A 19877-nucleotide genomic window follows, 5' to 3' on the forward strand; every position below is an offset into this window, starting at 1 on the left:
TTTTAGTCAAAAGAGATGCAATCTCAACACCCACCTAACGTATAATGCTAAAATTAAGGCATGCGTTTCACGTACAGAGTAACGAGAGATGTGGTTCCATTTTCTGTCTTTCTACCAAAGACCCTTTTTCTGTCTCTTGTGGAAGTGTGTGTATATATGTGTTCTACACCACCACCCTTGAGTATTGGCAACTAACTGTTTTGATTGGTTTCACCAAAAGAGGAAGAGTTAAAAGGGTTCGATAAGAATTGTGAATGTTGTATCATGGATGAAGCTAAAAGAATGGAAGAAGGGCTCAGCATTCCTCATAATGGTGATGGAGATTCCATTCAACAAATAGTGGAGCAAGAGCAGCAACCATTGGTGAAGCAAACGAAAAAAAGAGTTGCAACCCTTGATGCCTTTAGGGGTCTCACCATAGTGGTTAGTGTTACATAATTTGTAATTAAAGGATGGTTTGTGTATATTTTGAAAAGGAAATTAAGGATATGTATATAAATGTGATTGTGTTACCTCTGTTAAATGTGCAGCTGATGGTACTAGTAGATGATGCTGGTGGAGCTTATCCACGCATTGATCACTCCCCTTGGAATGGATGTACATTGGCTGATTTCGTTATGCCTTTCTTTCTTTTCATTGTTGGAGTTGCTATAGCTCTCGCACTCAAGGTAGAACCTCGTACAGTTCTTGGTGTTGAAGAGCCTTGTTTTTTAAGTTTTCTCTGCATAAGATGTTCTTTTTGGTTGGCTCCTGTTTCATTTATAAATTTGTGGCTTAAACTTGTTATAATACAGAGAATCTCCAAGGTTAAGGATGCTGTGAACAAGATAATCCTTAGGACACTAAAGCTTCTCTTCTGGGGAGTTCTTTTGCAAGGTAACCAAACTTCTCTGGCTCACTTTTTTTAAGGTATTTAGTGCAGAAGACTAAACTCAAACTTCACAACATAGATTATGAACAATTTGCCGATAAATGAAACTTTGAAGGACCATCAATGCATAGCATGCATTAATTGATTCATGCAAACACATCGTTTTGTATTCGTGGTAGTTGAATTCAATTACACATGCTAAACAGTTTACAATAATAACTCACACTTCAACCGAGTTAGATTATTCACAACATTGATAAATTGGACTGGCAGGTGGATATTCTCATGCACCTGATGATCTCTCGTATGGAGTTGACATGAGATTTATACGATGGTGTGGCATTCTCCAGGTTTGGATGGAACTACATTAATAGGATTAGATAGAATTTTAGTCTCTAAACTTTAACGTAAAATTAAAATTTATTTTTGTATTTCAAACTTTAATCTATTTTAATTTCTAAATTTAAAAAATAATAAATATAATCATTTTAACCAAATAAAGTTCTTTAAATAATGTTTCAGAATGTTATTAAAATTACCAAGTGTCAAATAATATAATCAGATCAAATGTCAATTAATTTAAAATATATTTAATATATTAAAAAAAATTAAACACTTAGATTAAAAGTTCCATATTTATTCCTTTTAAAATATTAAGAACCAAACTGTACGAGAATTTATGATAACGACTAATTTCAAGTTTGTGTTTAAAGATTAAAAACATTTAATTCAAATTAATACATGGTGACATAAATTCTATTACAAAAAATTTTCACAACTCAGTTCTTGAGTAACCAGGATTCTGCATACCGTGTCTATGCAGAGAATAGCCCTTGTATACTGTGTTGTTGCTCTGATAGAGACATACACCACCAAGCTTAGACCCTCTTCCCTGAAGCCGGGACACCTTTCAATTTTTAGTGCTTATCAATGGCAATGGTGAGAGAAGCAAGCAACACCTTTCATTCTCAAAACCCACACTACAATGTTTAAAGCTTAATTACATTCTTGTGTGATATTTTATTACTAAACAGTTCATGGGATTGTGAATTTTATATGACTTATGGCTGATATATTTTGTGTTACGTAGGCTTGGTGGGTTTGTGGCATTTGTGATTTACATGGTTACAACCTTCAGCCTCTACGTTCCAGATTGGAGTTTCGTGGATTATAACAGCCAGGAACCAAAGAGATACACAGTACTACATAATCTCTGTCGAGATACTAATATCTTTTAGTAGGTTTATGTTCTTCTGTTGATGCTAGTTTCCTGATTCTAGGTCCAATGTGGAATGCGAGGACACCTAGGTCCTGCATGTAACGCTGTTGGCTACGTAGACAGACAAGTTTGGGGTGTTAATCATCTCTATTCCCAGCCTGTTTGGACACGCTCAAAGGTGAGTTTTCTCCGACTTAAGCATTTGAACCAACCGTGTGTTTTTACTATGAATAATTATATGTAGAGTTTTAAGTATAATGATGTAGTTTTTGACCAAAACATTTTACAGGAATGCACACTGAGTTCTCCAGCTGAAGGCCCCTTCCTTAAAAATGCTCCATCTTGGTGTCGTGCTCCTTTTGAACCGGAAGGCTTGTTGAGGTTTATCGCCACTTTGATATATTCGTTAATTCTTTAACTTACTAATATTAATGTTTTTAACGTAATATTAATATTGATTTATGAAGAAGAAGAAGAAAATTAATAATGAATCATTATAATGAGGTGAAAATATTTTGAGGTTGTTCTGTTCTTTGTGTAGTTCCATATCAGCTATCCTCTCTGGTGTCATTGGCATCCACTATGGGCATGTCTTGATTCATTTCAAGGTTACACTTTACACATTAACGTCCCATGTGCCTTCTACTTGTTCACATACTAAGTTTTGTTTACTCGTTCTCAGGGTCATTCGGAGAGGCTCAAGCAATGGCTCACACTAGGGCTTGTCTTATTCACCATAGGCCTTATCCTTCACTTTACAGATGGTAAGGCTACTGATACATGTCACACATATATATAAAGAGAATAAATAATTAGTTCAATATACAAATAATGTTAATACAAAAAAAAAAAAAGTATTATATGAGTACAACAATATTAATGTCAGTTTTTGTTTGAACTTCGTTCATACGATTAAACACGTTTTTTTAATCTTAATTAGTAATCTATATTTATTAAAGAGAAAAGATTTTAAATTTAAAAATAGAAATAAAAACACAAGTGTACTCTTTTCAAGGTTAATTACGTATTAATACTAATTTTCTATTTGATAAACACACGTAACAATAAAAACATATCTTCAACTACTTTATTAATGGAAATCAAACAAAATTAAGATAATTAATGTTTTTGTACTGAAAATTGTAATTTTATTTATTTATTATACTAAAAGTAATATATATCAATACTTATTAAGTTTATTCTTTCTCCTTTTCTTTCTTTATATATATATATATATATTTTCTGAAAATATGTGACAAAAGATTTGCATGGAATATGGCAGCAATCCCAATCAACAAGCAACTATACAGTTTCAGCTATGTTTGTTTCACAGCTGGGGCAGCTGGAATTGTCTTCTCTGTGTTGTACTTGCTGGTAAATATATGAATTAAGTTTGATGATGAGTATGCAATGTATCATCAGATGTAATTGCTGAAAAATATAATTTCAGATGATAGTTATTTTCATGAGTTATAGTTGTGTTTAATAATGATAGTTAATGATGATTCTTATATAGTATTTCTGAAAATGAAACAGATAGATGTTTGGAACCTTCGTACTCCATTCTTGCTCTTGGAATGGATAGGAATGAATGCAATGCTAGTGTTTGTTATGGCAGCACAGGGCATCTTTGCAGCATTTGTAAATGGATGGTATTACAAGGATCCAGATAACTCTCTCGTAAGAACCTTACCTTTTCACTTTAACTCACTAATCAAATCTTTCTAACTTGTTTTCTCATAAAGCATCTCTTAAAGTTCCTATATTTTCTATCGTAAGCACTCTTGATTGTTATCTTTGATATTTGGAAAATTTCATGACAGATATAGAAGGTAGGATGAATAATGAAATTCACCATGGAAAGCAAAATACTTATTTTTAAAATATTAGAATTATTGAAGATATCATCAGATAAGAAATAAAACAAAGATTTAATTCTTAATTTAATTTTCTATATATTGATTTTTGATTTATTTTACTTTTACTTTTTTTGAATTTTTACTTTTGTTAAAAGGTGATTTTTTTTGTTAATTTGGCATTAACATTCTTTTGAAATGTCAGTGTTAGATATCAGCTTAATTTTGTTTCTTGAAACTTTTAAATTTTTTGACATCTTACACTTTTAAGTAAAAAGATGTTTAGATTTTCACATGACACTTTTAAATAATATTATCTTTAATTTAACGAAAAATATTACATTAAATCTTTTTTTATACAAATAATAGAAACTTAATTGAATCTGTTTTAAAAAAATAAAAACTTAATTTAATAAATAAAATATATAAAAACCAAAATAAATTAAAAATCTAAATTATCAAATTATTAATTAAGCTTAATATAAATATATAATATATATAAATAGATGTAAATTTAGTCTTATAAACTGTTAATTTTATAAAATTGAATTAGTTTTAAAATTTATTTTTTAATTTAGATTTGATGTAGCTGTAACTAAAAGTGCTGACAAATGAAAACCATGAATCAGGTAAACTGGATTCAGAATCATGTGTTTATCAATGTTTGGCATTCAGAGAGGTTGGGAACTTTTTTATATGTGATATTTGCAGAAATCACTTTCTGGGGTGTGGTGGCTGGCATCCTCCACAAATTGGGAATATACTGGAAACTGTAATTAGATGTTCATTTATAGATACAAAATAGGGCAATATCTGAATTCTTCTTTGCAATGATTGGTGTTTTAAATTGGTCACTCTATAATTCATATAATCCAAGTTTTCCTCATTACCTTCTTTTTCTGAATTTTCTTTCCACCAACTTGTCAAAGAGTTAATGATGCAATCCCTCTTTGTTTTTCTTTTTGGTATCATTCATCTAATTGTGGATGAACCTGCAATCATTCACAAGTTCTTGTGCACTATTTGCCAAACTCACTCTATAAAAATTGTTAGTTTGCTAATTTCTTATCTTTTACAAGTGACCAATTCCACAAGCAAAATATGAACGCAGGGCACCAAAATATCTAACACAAGCATCAAAAGAATCATTTGATTTGTACCACTGCACATGGAGCTTCAATGTGATAATGACATTTGAAAACGAAAACAAAAATAAAAATCCAAAAATATCAGTTTCACGTGATCTTTTTATTCTCATATCTATCCAAATTATATATATCATATACTTATGTTAAAAGGAAGCGCTAAAATACCCACATGTTTTCGTTTTTAATTAGTTTATGAATTTGATTCAACCAAAACCAATATAATTGAGTTATTGGTATTGTGATTAACAATTCTTCGATCTTCAATTTAGAGGAGGATAAAAGCTAGCCGATTTTTCATGAAACAGTAAATTTAAATTAACGATATACTACAAAAATATTACATTTAGACTTAATTACCTACTTAGTCCCCATGTTAGAAGGTAATTTGCTGTTTAGAGGTAATTTGCTGTTTAGTACCCGGTTTTAAAAATGTAGGCATTTGATACCTATGTTTTGAAATTTGTATCAATTGAATCCTACCCACTTAACGCCGTTATAATTGATAACGTTTTTCTGACTGTGTATGTGATTTGTGCAATCAATTGCGTCGTGGCAATGACGTGACAGGCTGAATTGGGAATTTGAAATGGGGTTACATTTTTTTAAATTGGGGATACCTTTCCGCACGGCCAAATCACCATTATTGGTTCCTCCAAGTTCAACTCATTTGCATCAACATTTCATCTTCTCCTCTGAACGGGAGACTCCTGAGACACCTACCTACGCCACCCACGTCCCAGCCGCCGCGAGAGGATCCTCTACCTCATCCGAAGTTTCGCCGGCGACGCTAAGCACCACCAGGACCACTGTCGGCGATGCCGTTCACGCCCGTCGGAGCAGTTCTGGCCGCCGCCTCCTCCAAGCAGACCGCCGCAAGTTGCTTCTGGTCTCTCTCCTTCTCTTTTCACCGTCGACCCAGCCACCCGTGCCACCACCTCTTGCGTCGTCGGCAAACCCCAAATACCACCGGATCCGTTCCCAACCGCGATGCCGTCAGCCTTGGAAGCCGCCGCCGATTGACTCTCCCCTTCTCCTTTATCTATTTTCTGTTTTTGTGTTTGGGTAGTTAGGAATGGTGGGTTTCTGTTGTGTGCGCGTGTTTCCTGTTCAAAGATTCAACTCCTTTGGTGGTGATTAGAGATGAAAGGAAGCTTGATGGCTTAGTCCCAGTATCTGGTTTGGTTTTCTGGAATTCTGGGTGGTTGGCGGAGGGATAATGATTGTTGCTGGAGGGAAGTTTGGTTAATGGGTAAAGTTGAACTGGATGCTGGTTGATGATTGTGATGTTGGCTGTGAGACGGTGGAAGGGAAATCACGGGTGTTGGAGGTGATTGAAGAAGATGAAGACGTTAGGCGCAGGCCGTGAGTTGTTGGAGACGAACGCTCGTGAGGAAGACGAACGCTCGTGAGGAAGACGAACGCTCATGAGGAAGACTGGATGAGAATTGGCCGTGCGGTAGGTTGGAGGTTCAGTCTTGGAGGAAGCCTGCCACGTCAAGTCACTTAAGCCACCTCATTGCCACGATTGCACAAATCACATACAAAGTCAGAAAAATGTTATCAATTATAACGGCGTTAAGTGGGTAGGATTCAATTGATACAAATTTCAAAACATAGGTATCAAATGCCTACATTTTTAAAACCAGGTACTAAACAGCAAATTACCTCCGAACATGGGGACTAAGTAGGTAATTAAGCCTTAAATTTAATTTTTATAGTTACTAAAATATGATTTTGTTTAATGAAAATACATAGATGGGACTTATATATTTGGTATATATTAAGTTATAAATTTCATAAATTTGAAAAGAACATTAATTAATAAATAATAGATAACGATTTGAAAAGCAAAAAATTATGATTTAATACATATATTGTTAAAGAAACTCTAAAAGGGTATGTAACACTCTGGAACTAGTGTTACCTTAATAACATATTCAGCCACTCGTCTACTGAAACAGAGTTCAACAATGCATCCACTTTAAACGGAATCAAGTGTATCGTAGAACACATGTATATATATTAGATATATTCTCATAAGCCTTCATTTCTTCCTTTACCGTATTTAAAATTTTACAAAAAATTGGTAAGGAAGTACACAACTGTTCAGAGAAACAAAGCCCGTATTATGTACAAAAAAAATTTTGTGCTACAAGGATTCCTACAATAGATATTGAACATCACGGTTATAGCAGAAAACATCACAAACACTAAAAAAAAATCAAAGGTAAGATAACTTGATGAATATACATATATATATATATATATATATATATATATATATATATATATATATATATATATATAATCATAACCGCATAGACAATTATAAATCACGCAAGCATTCATATATCCAAGAACATTAAATTAGGAAAATGTTTCTTTAACAACTCTGTCACAACAATATTTTAACGAGTTGTCGATATGTGATTGGTGCATAAGAATGAATTTTTTAAAAGCTGAAATCTATGTGAAGGGTGTTTTTGAAATAAACGTAAGTTTTACGATTTCTTAAAAAAGAAGTTAGAAACTGAACATCTTCGTCTTCTCTTTCTCGAAGTTTCAATTCTCGCATTATCTGGCTCGTCCCTCTCTCTTTTCTCATTCATTCTCGTCGGTGATGAGCTCCATCGTGACGTCGTCAACATTGCTTGATCATAGTGACACCGTCAGCATTGCTTGACCATTGTTTAGTTAGTCGTTCTATCAACCATTAGATGTTTGTCTTGGTCTTTTTTTCCTCTCTCTCGCGATTTTTGCCCTATCTTTCCATTTCTCATTCTTTTCTCACCCACTATGACCTCGACGATCACTTCCACCGTCACCTTCATTGTTGGTTCACCATTGTTTTCGCATTCCGCATCTCTCGCGCTCTCTACGAATGAGAAAACATGTCTCCTTTCCTAAACGTGTGAGCGCTTTTAGGTGAAAGAAGGGGTCTTCCACAGTGTTGAGATGTGTAGAACCATAAAATCATGGGTTTTGCTTTCTCTTTGTGTTATTATTGTTGTTGATGATTAGGTTGTCGTTTGACTCTTTTTTTATGTTGATGATTTGGTTCTTGTAGAACAGTAGCGTTGAGGTGCTTGTTGTTTTACTATGATTTATGTTGCTTTGTAAAGGTTGTTGGTCATGAATTTATTTTTTTGGTATATGTTGTTGTAGGAGATTTTGTTGGTATTGGTGACAGTTGTCCTTAACATTTGGTTCTTTACGCGTGTATTGTTATTGTCGATATAAATCAATGGAACCATCTAATAGTATGGTAAGTTCAAATTAAGTCGTTTTACTTTTGTGTATTATTGATTTAGTGTTATGGGACCATCATTGTTTTGAAGTGTATTATCTTTTGTAAATTTTTTGAAGTGACATGTGTGCACATGGAAACTGAGTTCACAAAAAGGGAGGATGCCCATGGAATGCAATATAGTTGTCTGTAATGCTGACACAAATTATCAACAACATCTGAGATCTTCAAACTTTTGTGGGGAATAGATTTGACAACATTGAAGCTAGAGTAGGAAACCTAGAGGGACAAAAAGAAGCTCGAGTAGGATACCTAGAGGAACAAATGGATTATATACACAATCACTTCAACCAACAACGATCGTCTTCGATTTGGTAGTATTGTCTTTCTTATTTTGTAACGCTTTTTTATTAATGGATGAACTACTTTTTTATTATTGTAATTTTGTTTTAATATTGTAATGTTTTTTTTTATTAATGAATTAATTGAGTTTTTCTATTTCTTATCTATTATTTTAAATTCTTCGACTAGAAATGAATGAATTATAATGTAATGAGTAAATTGAACTGAACCATAATTGATATTGAAAACCATTATGAAAAAAAGTTTCTTTGATTCATCATCTTAATTATAATTAAGGTCGATGTTTTTCACTCACTCATCGAAGGAAAAAATTTCAAAAAATCAATACAAAACAAAGTTTAGGAAACCCTGAGAGCTTAGTTCTTCTGGCTAGGGAGCCACCTTCAAGTTTCTGTATAACTCCCCAAAATGCTTATGGTAATTGATTACAAGGACCCTGTAATCAATTGCCAAGGCCTAAGTTGGGCACCAATGTTCATGGTTTTGACCTACCTTTGTTTAAACCACCTATCTGGGCTTTGGCCTCCACAATTGAATGAACTAAGGGGTCTTTTGATGCACTAAGCACCACCAATGATGAGGAAACTCACTCATCCAAGGAAAAATATTGAAAAACTCGCTCAAAAACAAAGTTCAGGCAACCCTGGGGAGCCCAGTTCTCTTGACTGAGTCACGTTCAACTTTCTGTACAACTCCCCAAAATGCCTTTGATAAATTGGGCATCCATGCTCATGATTTTGACCCACCTTTGTTCAAACCACTTATCTAGGCTTTGACCTCCATAATTGAATGAATTAAAGTGTCTTTTGATGCACTAAAGACCGCCAATGATGAGGAAACTCACTTATCCAAGGAAAAAAAATTGAAAAAATCACTCAAAAACAAAGTCCAAGCAACCTTAGGGAGCCTAGTTCTCCTAGCCAGGGAGCCTAGTTTTACTAACTAGGGAGCCACATTCAAGGGTAGATACTGAAAATTCGAAAGCTATGATGTTTATGAGGCTAGAAGCTCATGGCTATATGATGGTTAAATGGTGGTGGTGTGGTGTTTGAAGACTCAAAGAGAGGTTAAACCAACTCTAAGAGGAAGGTGACTAGAGGGGCTTACACTACTCTTCAAGCTATACTCCATGATGGCTCTAAAGGTGGTCCACAAGGTAGTGTTGATACCATCTTGAAGGATGACTTCAACGCTTCTTGAAAGTGTTTGACCATGGCTAGGAAATTTTCCATCAAGGACTCAAATGCTTCATCCTTATGGACTAAGAATAAAACTCATGTCCATCTAGAAAAGTTGTCAACCACCACGAGTTCATAGGGTTTACCACTCACAGATGTGGTTCTGGTAGGTCCAAATAAATCTACGTGAAGCAACTCAAGAGGTCTTTCTGTAGACACAAAGTTTTTACTTTTAGAAGATACCTTGACTTGTTCGCCTTTCATGCAAGCATTATATCACTGAATGATACATTAGGCAACTGTCATACGACACCATGACGTTGCAACTTAGAGATTAATCTCATACTTGTATGTCCACATTTATTATGCCATGCAATTGCCTCATCTTTTATAGATACTAGACATGAGACACTTAGAACATGCAATTCATCTAGAACTCTTCTATACAAGTTACCTTGTCTATTGACAGAAAATACTAATACACATTGGTCGTCTAAGACTTTGCAATGACCTTTTTCAAAAATGACATTATATCCTCGATCACATAATTGACTTATGCTAAGCATATTATGTTTTAGGTCATCTACTAACAAATCATTATCAATAGAAGGGAAAGAATATATACGTATCCTCCCTTCTTATTCTTGAGGTTTTGGAACATAGACTTTTCTTCTATCATGTGTTGCAAGCACCCATTGTCCAGGTACCATGCCTACAGTTTCGTTGTGGTCATCAAGCATATCTACAATGGAAACATTTTTATTTTTAGGTACTCATCTTGTATTGGGTCTTATCTTGTTAGTCTTAGGCATCTTTCTCTTTTCAGAGTTTGATGCACAACTTGGACTTTACTCATTAGCTTTGACAAAAACAATTAGTTTTAGGATTATACGTATAATGAGTATTATTGCCATTAAACCCTAGATCTCGTTTATCATAAGGGTTTTTACAACCCATAGTAGAAGTCTTAAATGGTTATGTCCTTCAAACATTCTGTTTAACACCTTAAGTAAGGTGTCATTCTCTCATTTGAGTGACTCAATGCATTTAGCATCTTCAACAAATGTTGTGCTTTCTATCAGCTTTTTGTTTTTTGAAATAATGCTTTCATTTTCTCTTTTTAAAACAATTAGTTTGAAGTACTTGAAAAACACTATAAGGGGGGTTGAATAGTGTTAATGAAAAATTTTTTGCAACCCTTCTAATATAGCACATTATCGAGCTTTGAACTATTCTTTTTAAGTGCTTACATGATCGACTTGATAAATATGTATAAGCGTTTTGACGTGCTATTAAGAATAAATACTGCAACGTTTTGGCAAGAACTTACTGTGGGATAAATAATCGTTTAACTTGGAAGATTCTTATATTTGAAAAATAAAGCGTGACTGCAGGTTTTCACAAGAGGATCATTTAGGCAAGATAAGAGATAATTGCACAAGCGATTTTATACTTGTTCACTCCAACTGAGCTACGTCTAGTCTCCTCCGCAGAGGGTTCCACTATAATCTTCACACGATTACAAATGAGTATTAGCACCACTCTTGGTACTCACCAACCCTGTCGATATTCCTTTGAGTATTAACACCACTCCTAATACTCAACAACCTTAGCCAATATTTTCTTTGAGTATTCGCACCACTCTTGTGTGTTTGGGATTTAGGCTCTATGTTTTGTTTTTTCACCCTAAGTAATTTTATGAGTATTATTTTGTTTTAATATCATTTGATTAAACTTCAAAACATGAAAGTGTTTAGGTGTATAGACGATTTTGTCTTTAACATAGCTTTCCTTGCAGATCACTAACTCTTTGTTTAAAGATTTTCATTCTGCTTAGACGATGTTAGTTTCATCTTTCAAAATATTTTATTCTTTTGAAAACTTTTTGTTTTGTTTTCTTAATTGCTGATAGACTTCTGATAACGTTGATGAGTTGGGCAACAATTCATTATATGCTTGAATAACATAGTGAAGGTAAGAGAAATCTACCTCTTCATCAGAATCGTCTAATGAGTATTCAACATTGTCTGCCATAAGGCAGAGATTTGCTTCCTTTTCTCCTTCAGATTTTGAGGAGTCTAGGTCCTCCCACGTGCTCATAAGAACTTTCTTTTTGTCCTTTTTCTTGAAGACTATCTTCTTCTTCGACTTCTTAAGGTTTAGACTTTCTGACTTGAAATGTCTCAACTTCTTACCCTCAAAGCAGACCACTGATAACACTCTAGCTTTACATATTTTTCTTTGTTAAAAATCATTTCTTAGATTTCTTTAATTTTTAATTTCTTAGAATTAGGCTAGTTTTATGTTTTTCTCTTAATTCTTTAGTTTTATAAAATTTTAGTTAAAAAGAGGTTTTTAGGTGTAATTTTTAGTTTTTGTTAATAATTAGGAAATTAGTATTTTTCTGAAATTCTTTCAATAAAAATGTTTTGTTTTAATTGCTTAATTTCTCTTCTTTTTCTTAATTGTTGTTTGATTTTTTTTACAGATTGGGCCAACATTTGTGCCATAATAGAAGTTGATTGGGAGGTGTTGAATTGAAATGAGCTGCTGGATTGAATTTGGGTCGCTGTTTTGGGCTACTGTTTTAACATCAAGCTGCTGCAAGTGAAATTGAAGGCAGCGCTGGCCTGCTACAATGGTGCTGCAATTGGAAGACTGCTGCTGATTGGATAATTGGGCTGCCAATGCTGGTATGGGCTTAAGTGAAACGGTGAGTTTCAATGGAGACAATTTTTGGGGGTCATTGCAGAGGAGCTCATTTGAGAAAATAACATTCTCTCAAGCACATTCATTTAGAAGAGAGTAGAACCTTCGAGCTAGGGCAGAAGAAGAAGCTTGCGACTCTGACCGGACCTGACCGAAGAAGGTGATCGGAGGGCTGTGGAGCGAAATTAAGGCTAGCCGCTGGATTAAGAGCAGGAAGCGTCGTCGAGAAGGTTCCCTCTTTCATTTTTTCTTTGCTTTTTCTTTCATTCTTTTCAGACCCTATATAAAAGGGCTTTCACCATGTAAATATACATAGAGAACACTTCTTCATATACTTTTGAGATACCTTTAGTTTTACGCTCTGTAGATTAGGGTATGCTTTCTATAGAGTAGGTTTTCGTTCTCCTTGCTTTTGGAGCGCACATCACGGTGGTGATAGCCCGCGGTGGCTCCGATTGAGCATTTATTCGGTACATTTTTTTGTAATTTTCTTTTCTCATTAATAATACATTTTGTTCAGTGTTTTGTGATTCTGTTATGTTTCGTGCTTCTGTGTTTCTTGTGTTGTTTCAATGAAGAAACAAATTGGACTCTGATTCTCTGCATTCTATAGTTCCTTTTGGAATCAAATGACTCTGTACTGAGCATTTCTTTATCGAGATGTCTTCTCGAGTCAGAGATGAGTTCAATGCATAAAAATTGATTCAAATTTGTGTTTCTTGAATTTGTTTGTGAATTTTAGATTGATGAATAGGCTAATGAACCTTGATTGGAAAAAATGAGTGGAAAGAGTCAATTTAAAGTTCTGAAATATGAACTAGAATACCCTGGATAGGGATTCACATTATCATGATGTCTTCTTGAGAACTCTAAGCACTCTTTTGTTCATATCAATGTACATTCACCTATGAAATCAATTCTGTCTTTGCTTTTGATAGTGATAGTTGAAGTTCAGTTTGAGTTTTGATGTCCCAGTTGTTTACTTTGAGTATTTTAGAATTTATGATCTGCTTTATTGTTGTTTCAGCCTTTACATTCTTGTTGAAATGATGCTTTTCAATCTTGAATTTTAAGTTCTTTTCAATTTGGTTTTATTTCTGATTTTGTTCCAGTTTTAGTATATAGGTTTTGTTTTGGATATAAATAGGTTTAATCTCTTCATTACTTTAGCTTAGGTTTTATTTCTTTATTTTCTTCCTTCTTTTATTTTAAAACAGATTATAGTTTCGCTTTTCTTAATTTTTTAATTTCTTTGTTTTCATTTTAAATGTCCCCACCTGTTTAGTAGTAGTTAGTAAGTAAATAATTAGTAAATAAACACAAGACTTAACTCTACATTTTAAAACTTAATTTTGTTGAGTCCTAGGATTGATATTCTGGTTGCCCTATGCTACATTAGTGGGGACCAGACTTTGTTCTGATTTTAGGCGACAAAAATCAGTTTAACAAATGGCGCCGTTGTCGGGGACTCGGCGAATTAAGTTTTAGAGTGTTAGGTTAGTCTTGTTTAGGTTTGTTTTCTTGATTTTATTTCTGTTTTGTGTTCATATCTGTTCCTTTTTAGTTTAGGATATGTTTGTTCTGTTTTCATTTTTGTATATTAGGATATGTTCTGCAGAGTAGAAATTGTGAATATAGCTTGTATAGATTTTCTTTTCTTTCAATTCTTTTGTTGAATTCTGTGATAGAGGCTTTATTGGTCTGATTGGTTTTATTCTGGTGAGCAATTGGTAAGCATGGATCACTCCTCTGCATATGGTAATTTCTCATTTCCTTATAATGCTCAACCACCAAGATTTAACATGTTTTATGAGCCTATTCCTGAGGTTTTTATGCAGCCAGCCAATCAAGCTTTCCAGCAGCAACCACCACATTGTTTTCAACCATATCATGAGCAACCACCCTTGCATGTGCAGCAGCAGCTGCCACACGTATACTGGGACGAATATGCTGAACCAGAGCAGGAGAATTTCCTGTCGGAACAGCCATGCAGCCATCTTGGAACATTATGATGCACCAGAGCAAGAGGAATTCCAATCAGTGCAGCCATGGCAGACACAATTCTGTTATCAGTGGCAGCAGGGGATTCCAGTATCTGAAATTCAAGGGATGACCACTCAAGTGGCTCAATTAGTAGCTGCTGTCAACCAGCTGACAAAGAGAGCTGAGGAAAAAAGGGCAACAACCAATGAAGCACCACTGATGGTAGCTGATGTCCCAGAGTTTCAAGAGATTAAGTGTCCAACCACCTCTGTGCCAAGGAAGAGTTCATTATCCGCAAGCTGGATGGGAATGATCCTGAAAGGGTAGCTGGTGAATCAAGACATCAGGTTTTCTTTAAACTGAATCTTCCAATTGATATAGACGAGGTTCAACCTGATTTTAACATTTTTGATATGTTTAAAGTTGAACTCATAGAACCTGCATTGAATAGTGTCCCTGTCATGCCTATAGATTCTCACACTTGTGATTCAGCACTTGAAATAAAACACATTGACATACCTGTGACTGTTCATGATCCTTGCACTAACATCAATTTCTATGATAGATTTAATAAGGCAGTTGCTGAGGAGCTAGAACAGGTTTACTCTGAACTTGAACTTCCTATTTGTTTGGGTGAGATGCAAATTAAAATTAATGATCATGTGCATGTTGTAGGAACAATCGGTACCGTTATAGAGTCGCGCAGCGGAATAAAATACTCGGAAAGCGTGTTACGGTCACAAATCAAGTTTTGATAGTCCGTTTTAGAAAAACAATTTTCTTAGAGAAAATTTATCAAACCGTTGATATGCGTAAAATGTAAAGAGTATAGAGAGCAAGAAAATTCAACACAGAATTTTTATCCTGGTTCGATTCAAAAGAATCTACGTCCAGTTGTTAATCACTATAAAAAGTGATTAACGTTTTCACTAAAAACAGTTTTACAAATTACAATAAGAGTGAATAAAAACAAATAAAAAACCTTCCTTCGACGAACGAACCGGAAGATGACCACCTTGCCAACTCGAAGAGAACCGCTCCGACTATCGACACACGAAACGCGAGCTTCTCCTATTCACGAGACCAGGCAAAGCACTTGAACTAGCTTTTTAGAACTTCCTCAGATAACACTGTATTCTCAAAAGCTCAGAGTTCTCTTCTTAGAGTTTTGGAAGAACCTTATATAGCCAACTATTCTGAATTCGCAGATATGAATTATAACTGCCGCAGATAATCGATTATTGTTAGTGATAATCGATTATTTGAGTCCGTTACAGGGTTTTTCAAAAGTGATAATCGATTATCCTGAGGAATAATAGATTATTCCAGAAACTTTGGCAGTTCTCATCAGAACCAGTGATAATCGATTATTTGGAGTAATAATCGATTATTCCAGACCAACAAGGTTTTCAGAAAAGCTCAGGATAATCGATTATAGCTTCTAATAATCGATTAAATGCGTAACAGTTATGGAAGTACAAGTTTTTCTAAGTATTACATGTTTAAAGCCTTTCCTAATACATTTATTATCTACAAAGTGCTTTTAAAACAATTAGAATAGTCTATCTTGTTGCAGCATCATCAAAATCATTTATCTTCAAATTTACCAATGCTCCTCATTGGTAACAATCTCCCCCTTTTTGATGATGATCAAAAATCACTTTTTAAAAGCAACTTTGGGTTATCTGCAAAAGATACAAACTAACACACAACAAGAAGAGTTAGTAGTAACTGCACATATTTCTCCCCCTTTTTGATCATAAGCAAAAAGAGTCATAATGCTCCCCCTTAATATGAGCTCCCCCTCAATTAAACAATGTATGTACTAAAACAATAGATCATATTATTCATGAAAACATTAAAGATTACAAGGGCACATAAAGCAAGACTTGAACATGATAAAACATCCTAGGAATTCAAAACAAAAATTTCTCCCCCTAAATGTGATATTTCCCTTAAACTTAAAAACAGATTCTGAAAAATATTTTAAGATCTATTCAGTCCAATGCAATGCAGAAATACTTACAATGCAATATTAGCTTAAATGAATGTGATCACAGTTACTCCAGGTTTAACAAGAAAGCATTCCAGCTAGCACAATCAGTTCAAAAACTAATTTTGACAGCACAAATTTCAACTTCCCAAACACCAACTGATTCATGCACTCTCATATCCCAATTTATTCAACTTCATAAATTTAGCTATGCATATCAAAACAACATATGCAAAAATTCAATCACAAGAGCTGATTCAGGTTTTATCTTTCAACATTTTTGAACAAAATAATTTACATCAAAATTATGCAAATTTGATCCAATCATTTACTGCATCCAAGCTCTCAATGTATATTATCATAGCTCATTCGTTATGCATTTGAACTTAAAAGCACATTTCCACATAACCAACTTTGAAATAGAAATGACAATTTAATTTTCACATGTCTTAATCATCCAAAATTGCTAATGAAAATCTGTCAGCCAACTCATTTAAATGACTTTTTCATAGTTTTGATGCTTGACAGAGATTACACCAAAGGTAACTTCAAAGTACTCATGAAATTGAATACTAAGCCAGTTAAACACAAATTCAATAGATAGTTATCAATAAAGCACTGAAATAACAATGCACATGGCTTTACATGACATGAGTGAAATTCAGAACATGAATATCTTAAATAGATGAATTTCACTTGATCAAAATGTGTAAACAGACAAGAACACACCACAGGATGAATAAAATAGTTATGAACATATCATTTGCCTAACCAGAAATGAATATGACATTAATTAAATAATGGAAGATCAAGTAAAAACAAGATGCAACATCAAAGTTTAAACAACACTTAGCTCAAATACTTGGTGCTTGAACGAAGGCTTTTGGATACCACTTGATGGAGTTACATCCTGGCTTGTAGCATCAATTCAAAGAGCAGAATACCATAGATCTCTCTTATCTTTTTGAAAACTTAACCTACAAAGTAAAAACAATATAGTTTTTGTACCCATAATCTCATTTGGGTCCTTTGAGGTTAGAGACATATTACTCTATAACAGGAATCCAAGCATATTTTCCATTTGGAACATAAAAATGTTTAATTCTACATTTGTTTGAAGTATGTCCCTTTTTCATGCAATAAAAACAACAAACATCATGCACTTTATTTTTCACAAAAGTCCCTTTCTCAACCCAAACTCTACGAGTTCTCTTAACTTTAGACTTTTTATGATGATGCATGTTTATATTTCTAACATTGCTCTTTCTAAAAACATTTTGAACATGTGAGATAGGCTTGATTCCTTTAGAAAGTAAATTTTCCAATATGTCAATGTCAAACATGTGACTTTTACAAGATAAACACTCAACAGGTTGTACAATAACATCAGATTCAGATAATTTAGTTTCTAGATTACTAACTTTGTTTCTCAAAACAACTTCGTCATCTAGTACTTTTTCATACTTCAATTTCAATTCATTATGCTCTTTCTTTAACTTTTTATGAGCAACATCAAGTTTTTCAGATTCATTTAACAAATCAAGAAATGCCTTTTGTAAATCAAATTCATCACTTGACTCTAAGCTAGAATCACTTACTTGGCTTCCTGCATCTTCTGAGTCTGCCATTAAGCACAAATTAGCTTCTTCATCTGAATTGCTTGAACTTGAAGAACTAGAAGCATTCTCTTCCCAAGCTATGTAAGCTTTCTTCTTCTTTGGAGATTTTCTCTCCTTCTTTTCTTCACTCTTCCTATTCTTAGGACAATCATTCTTCACATGTCCTCTTTCTCCACATCCATAACATTTAACGCTTGATGGAGATCCTTGATTTTCTTTCCTTTCTCCACGGTACTTGTCTTTTCCCTTTGCTTTCATAAATTTAGCAAACTTCTTAATCATAAGACTCATATTTTCCTCATCGTCATCGGAATCATCGTCCTCAATTCTCTTAGAACTTTTTCCTTTTGAGATTTCAGACTTGAAGGCAAGCGTCTTTCGTTTGCCTTGATCCTCTTCTGCAGTTAATCTTCTCAGCTCAAGCTCATGCTCACGAAGTTTTCCAAAGAGAATTGCCATTGACATTTGAGTGAGGTTTTGAGACTCCGAGATGGCAGTCACCTTTGGTTGCCAAGACCTGTCTAATGATTTCAATATTTTCACATTTAATTCATCAGTGTCAAAAGTCTTACCCAAACCTGTCAGGTGGTTCACAATGTGAGTGAAACGCTTCTGGACATCAGATATTGTTTCTCCAGGCTGCATTCTGAACATCTCATACTCCTGAATGAGTGTGTTCTTCCTTGCACGTTTCACGTCGTCTGTACCCTCATGTGTGACTCTAAGGACCTCCCACATCTCCTGTGCTGTCTTACACACTGAAATTCTATAAAATTCATCAAGTACTACAGCAGATGAAATAATATTACGAGCCTTAATATCAAATTGGGCTCTTCTATTTTCCTCAGGAGTCCAATTAAAGTATGGTTTTTCTACTTCTACACCATCAACAGTTCTTTTAGGAATATAGGGACCATTTAGCACAGCTTCCCAAATGCCTCTGTCAACAGACCCCATAAAAATTTCCATTCTGACTTTCCAGAATGCATAGTTATCACCAGTAAAAAGAGGTGGTCTGTTGATGGATGCACCCTCAGCATATACTTGATTTTGATGACCGGCCATTTTCGCAAAAGTTTGAAAGAATATCAAAGCAAGCTCTGATACCAATTGTAGGAACAATCGGTACCGTTATAGAGTCGCGCAGCGGAATAAAATACTCGGAAAGCGTGTTACGGTCACAAATCAAGTTTTGATAGTCCGTTTTAGAAAAACAATTTTCTTAGAGAAAATTTATCAAACAGTTGATATGCGTAAAATGTAAAGAGTATAGAGAGCAAGAAAATTCAACACAGAATTTTTATCCTGGTTCGATTCAAAAGAATCTACGTCCAGTTGTTAATCACTATAAAATGTGATTAACGTTTTCACTAAAAACAGTTTTACAAATTACAATAAGAGTGAATAAAAACAAATAAAAAACCTTCCTTCGACGAACGAACCGGAAGATGACCACCTTGCCAACTCGAAGAGAACCGCTCCGACTATCGACACACGAAACGCGAGCTTCTCCTATTCACGAGACCAGGCAAAGCACTTGAACTAGCTTTTTAGAACTTCCTCAGATAACACTGTATTCTCAAAAGCTCAGAGTTCTCTTCTTAGAGTTTTGGAAGAACCTTATATAGCCAACTATTCTGAATTCGCAGATATGAATTATAACTGCCGCAGATAATCGATTATTGTTAGTG

The 19877-nt window shown here is 34.3% G+C and overlaps 2 protein-coding genes across 2 annotated transcripts; one reads left to right on the plus strand and one right to left on the minus strand.

The window, feature by feature from the left end:
• The first annotated feature begins 321 nt into the window (after positions 1 to 321).
• Positions 322 to 4722, plus strand: LOC124842828 (uncharacterized). The gene is made up of 13 exons (XM_047319403.2): positions 322 to 423; positions 531 to 668; positions 795 to 876; positions 1145 to 1221; positions 1695 to 1810; positions 1962 to 2070; positions 2152 to 2268; positions 2380 to 2471; positions 2632 to 2698; positions 2773 to 2854; positions 3373 to 3464; positions 3627 to 3770; positions 4576 to 4722. Exons 2-13 carry the CDS (start codon positions 534 to 536, stop codon positions 4720 to 4722), a joined length of 1260 nt encoding a protein of 419 aa, XP_047175359.2. The 5' UTR covers positions 322 to 423; positions 531 to 533.
• A 12817-nt stretch (positions 4723 to 17539) lies between these two features.
• On the minus strand, positions 17540 to 19251 carry LOC148194274 (uncharacterized). The gene is made up of 2 exons (XM_088097164.1): positions 18234 to 19251; positions 17540 to 17544 (listed from the first exon to the last, which is right to left on the minus strand). The coding sequence occupies exons 1-2, from the start codon at positions 19249 to 19251 to the stop codon at positions 17540 to 17542; spliced, it is 1023 nt and encodes a 340-aa protein (XP_087953290.1).
• Between the last annotated feature and the right edge of the window lie 626 nt (positions 19252 to 19877).

Source organism: Vigna umbellata, chromosome 8 (assembly GCF_029865625.1).
Source record: "Vigna umbellata cultivar VRB3 chromosome 8, Vumbellata_1.0, whole genome shotgun sequence".
Lineage (NCBI taxonomy): Eukaryota > Viridiplantae > Streptophyta > Magnoliopsida > Fabales > Fabaceae > Vigna > Vigna umbellata.

Excerpts from the sequence above, each read along its gene's own strand:
- LOC124842828 (XM_047319403.2), top strand. The coding sequence starts at position 534 with ATGGTACTAGTAGATGATGCTGGTGGAGCTTATCCACGCATTGATCAC. Across the intron at positions 877-1,144 it reads CTGGGGAGTTCTTTTGCAAG|GTGGATATTCTCATGCACCT; the intron begins GTAACCAAACTT and ends TTGGACTGGCAG. Across the intron at positions 1,222-1,694 it reads GATGGTGTGGCATTCTCCAG|AGAATAGCCCTTGTATACTG; the intron begins GTTTGGATGGAA and ends GTGTCTATGCAG.
- LOC148194274 (XM_088097164.1), bottom strand. The coding sequence starts at position 19,251 with ATGGCCGGTCATCAAAATCAAGTATATGCTGAGGGTGCATCCATCAAC.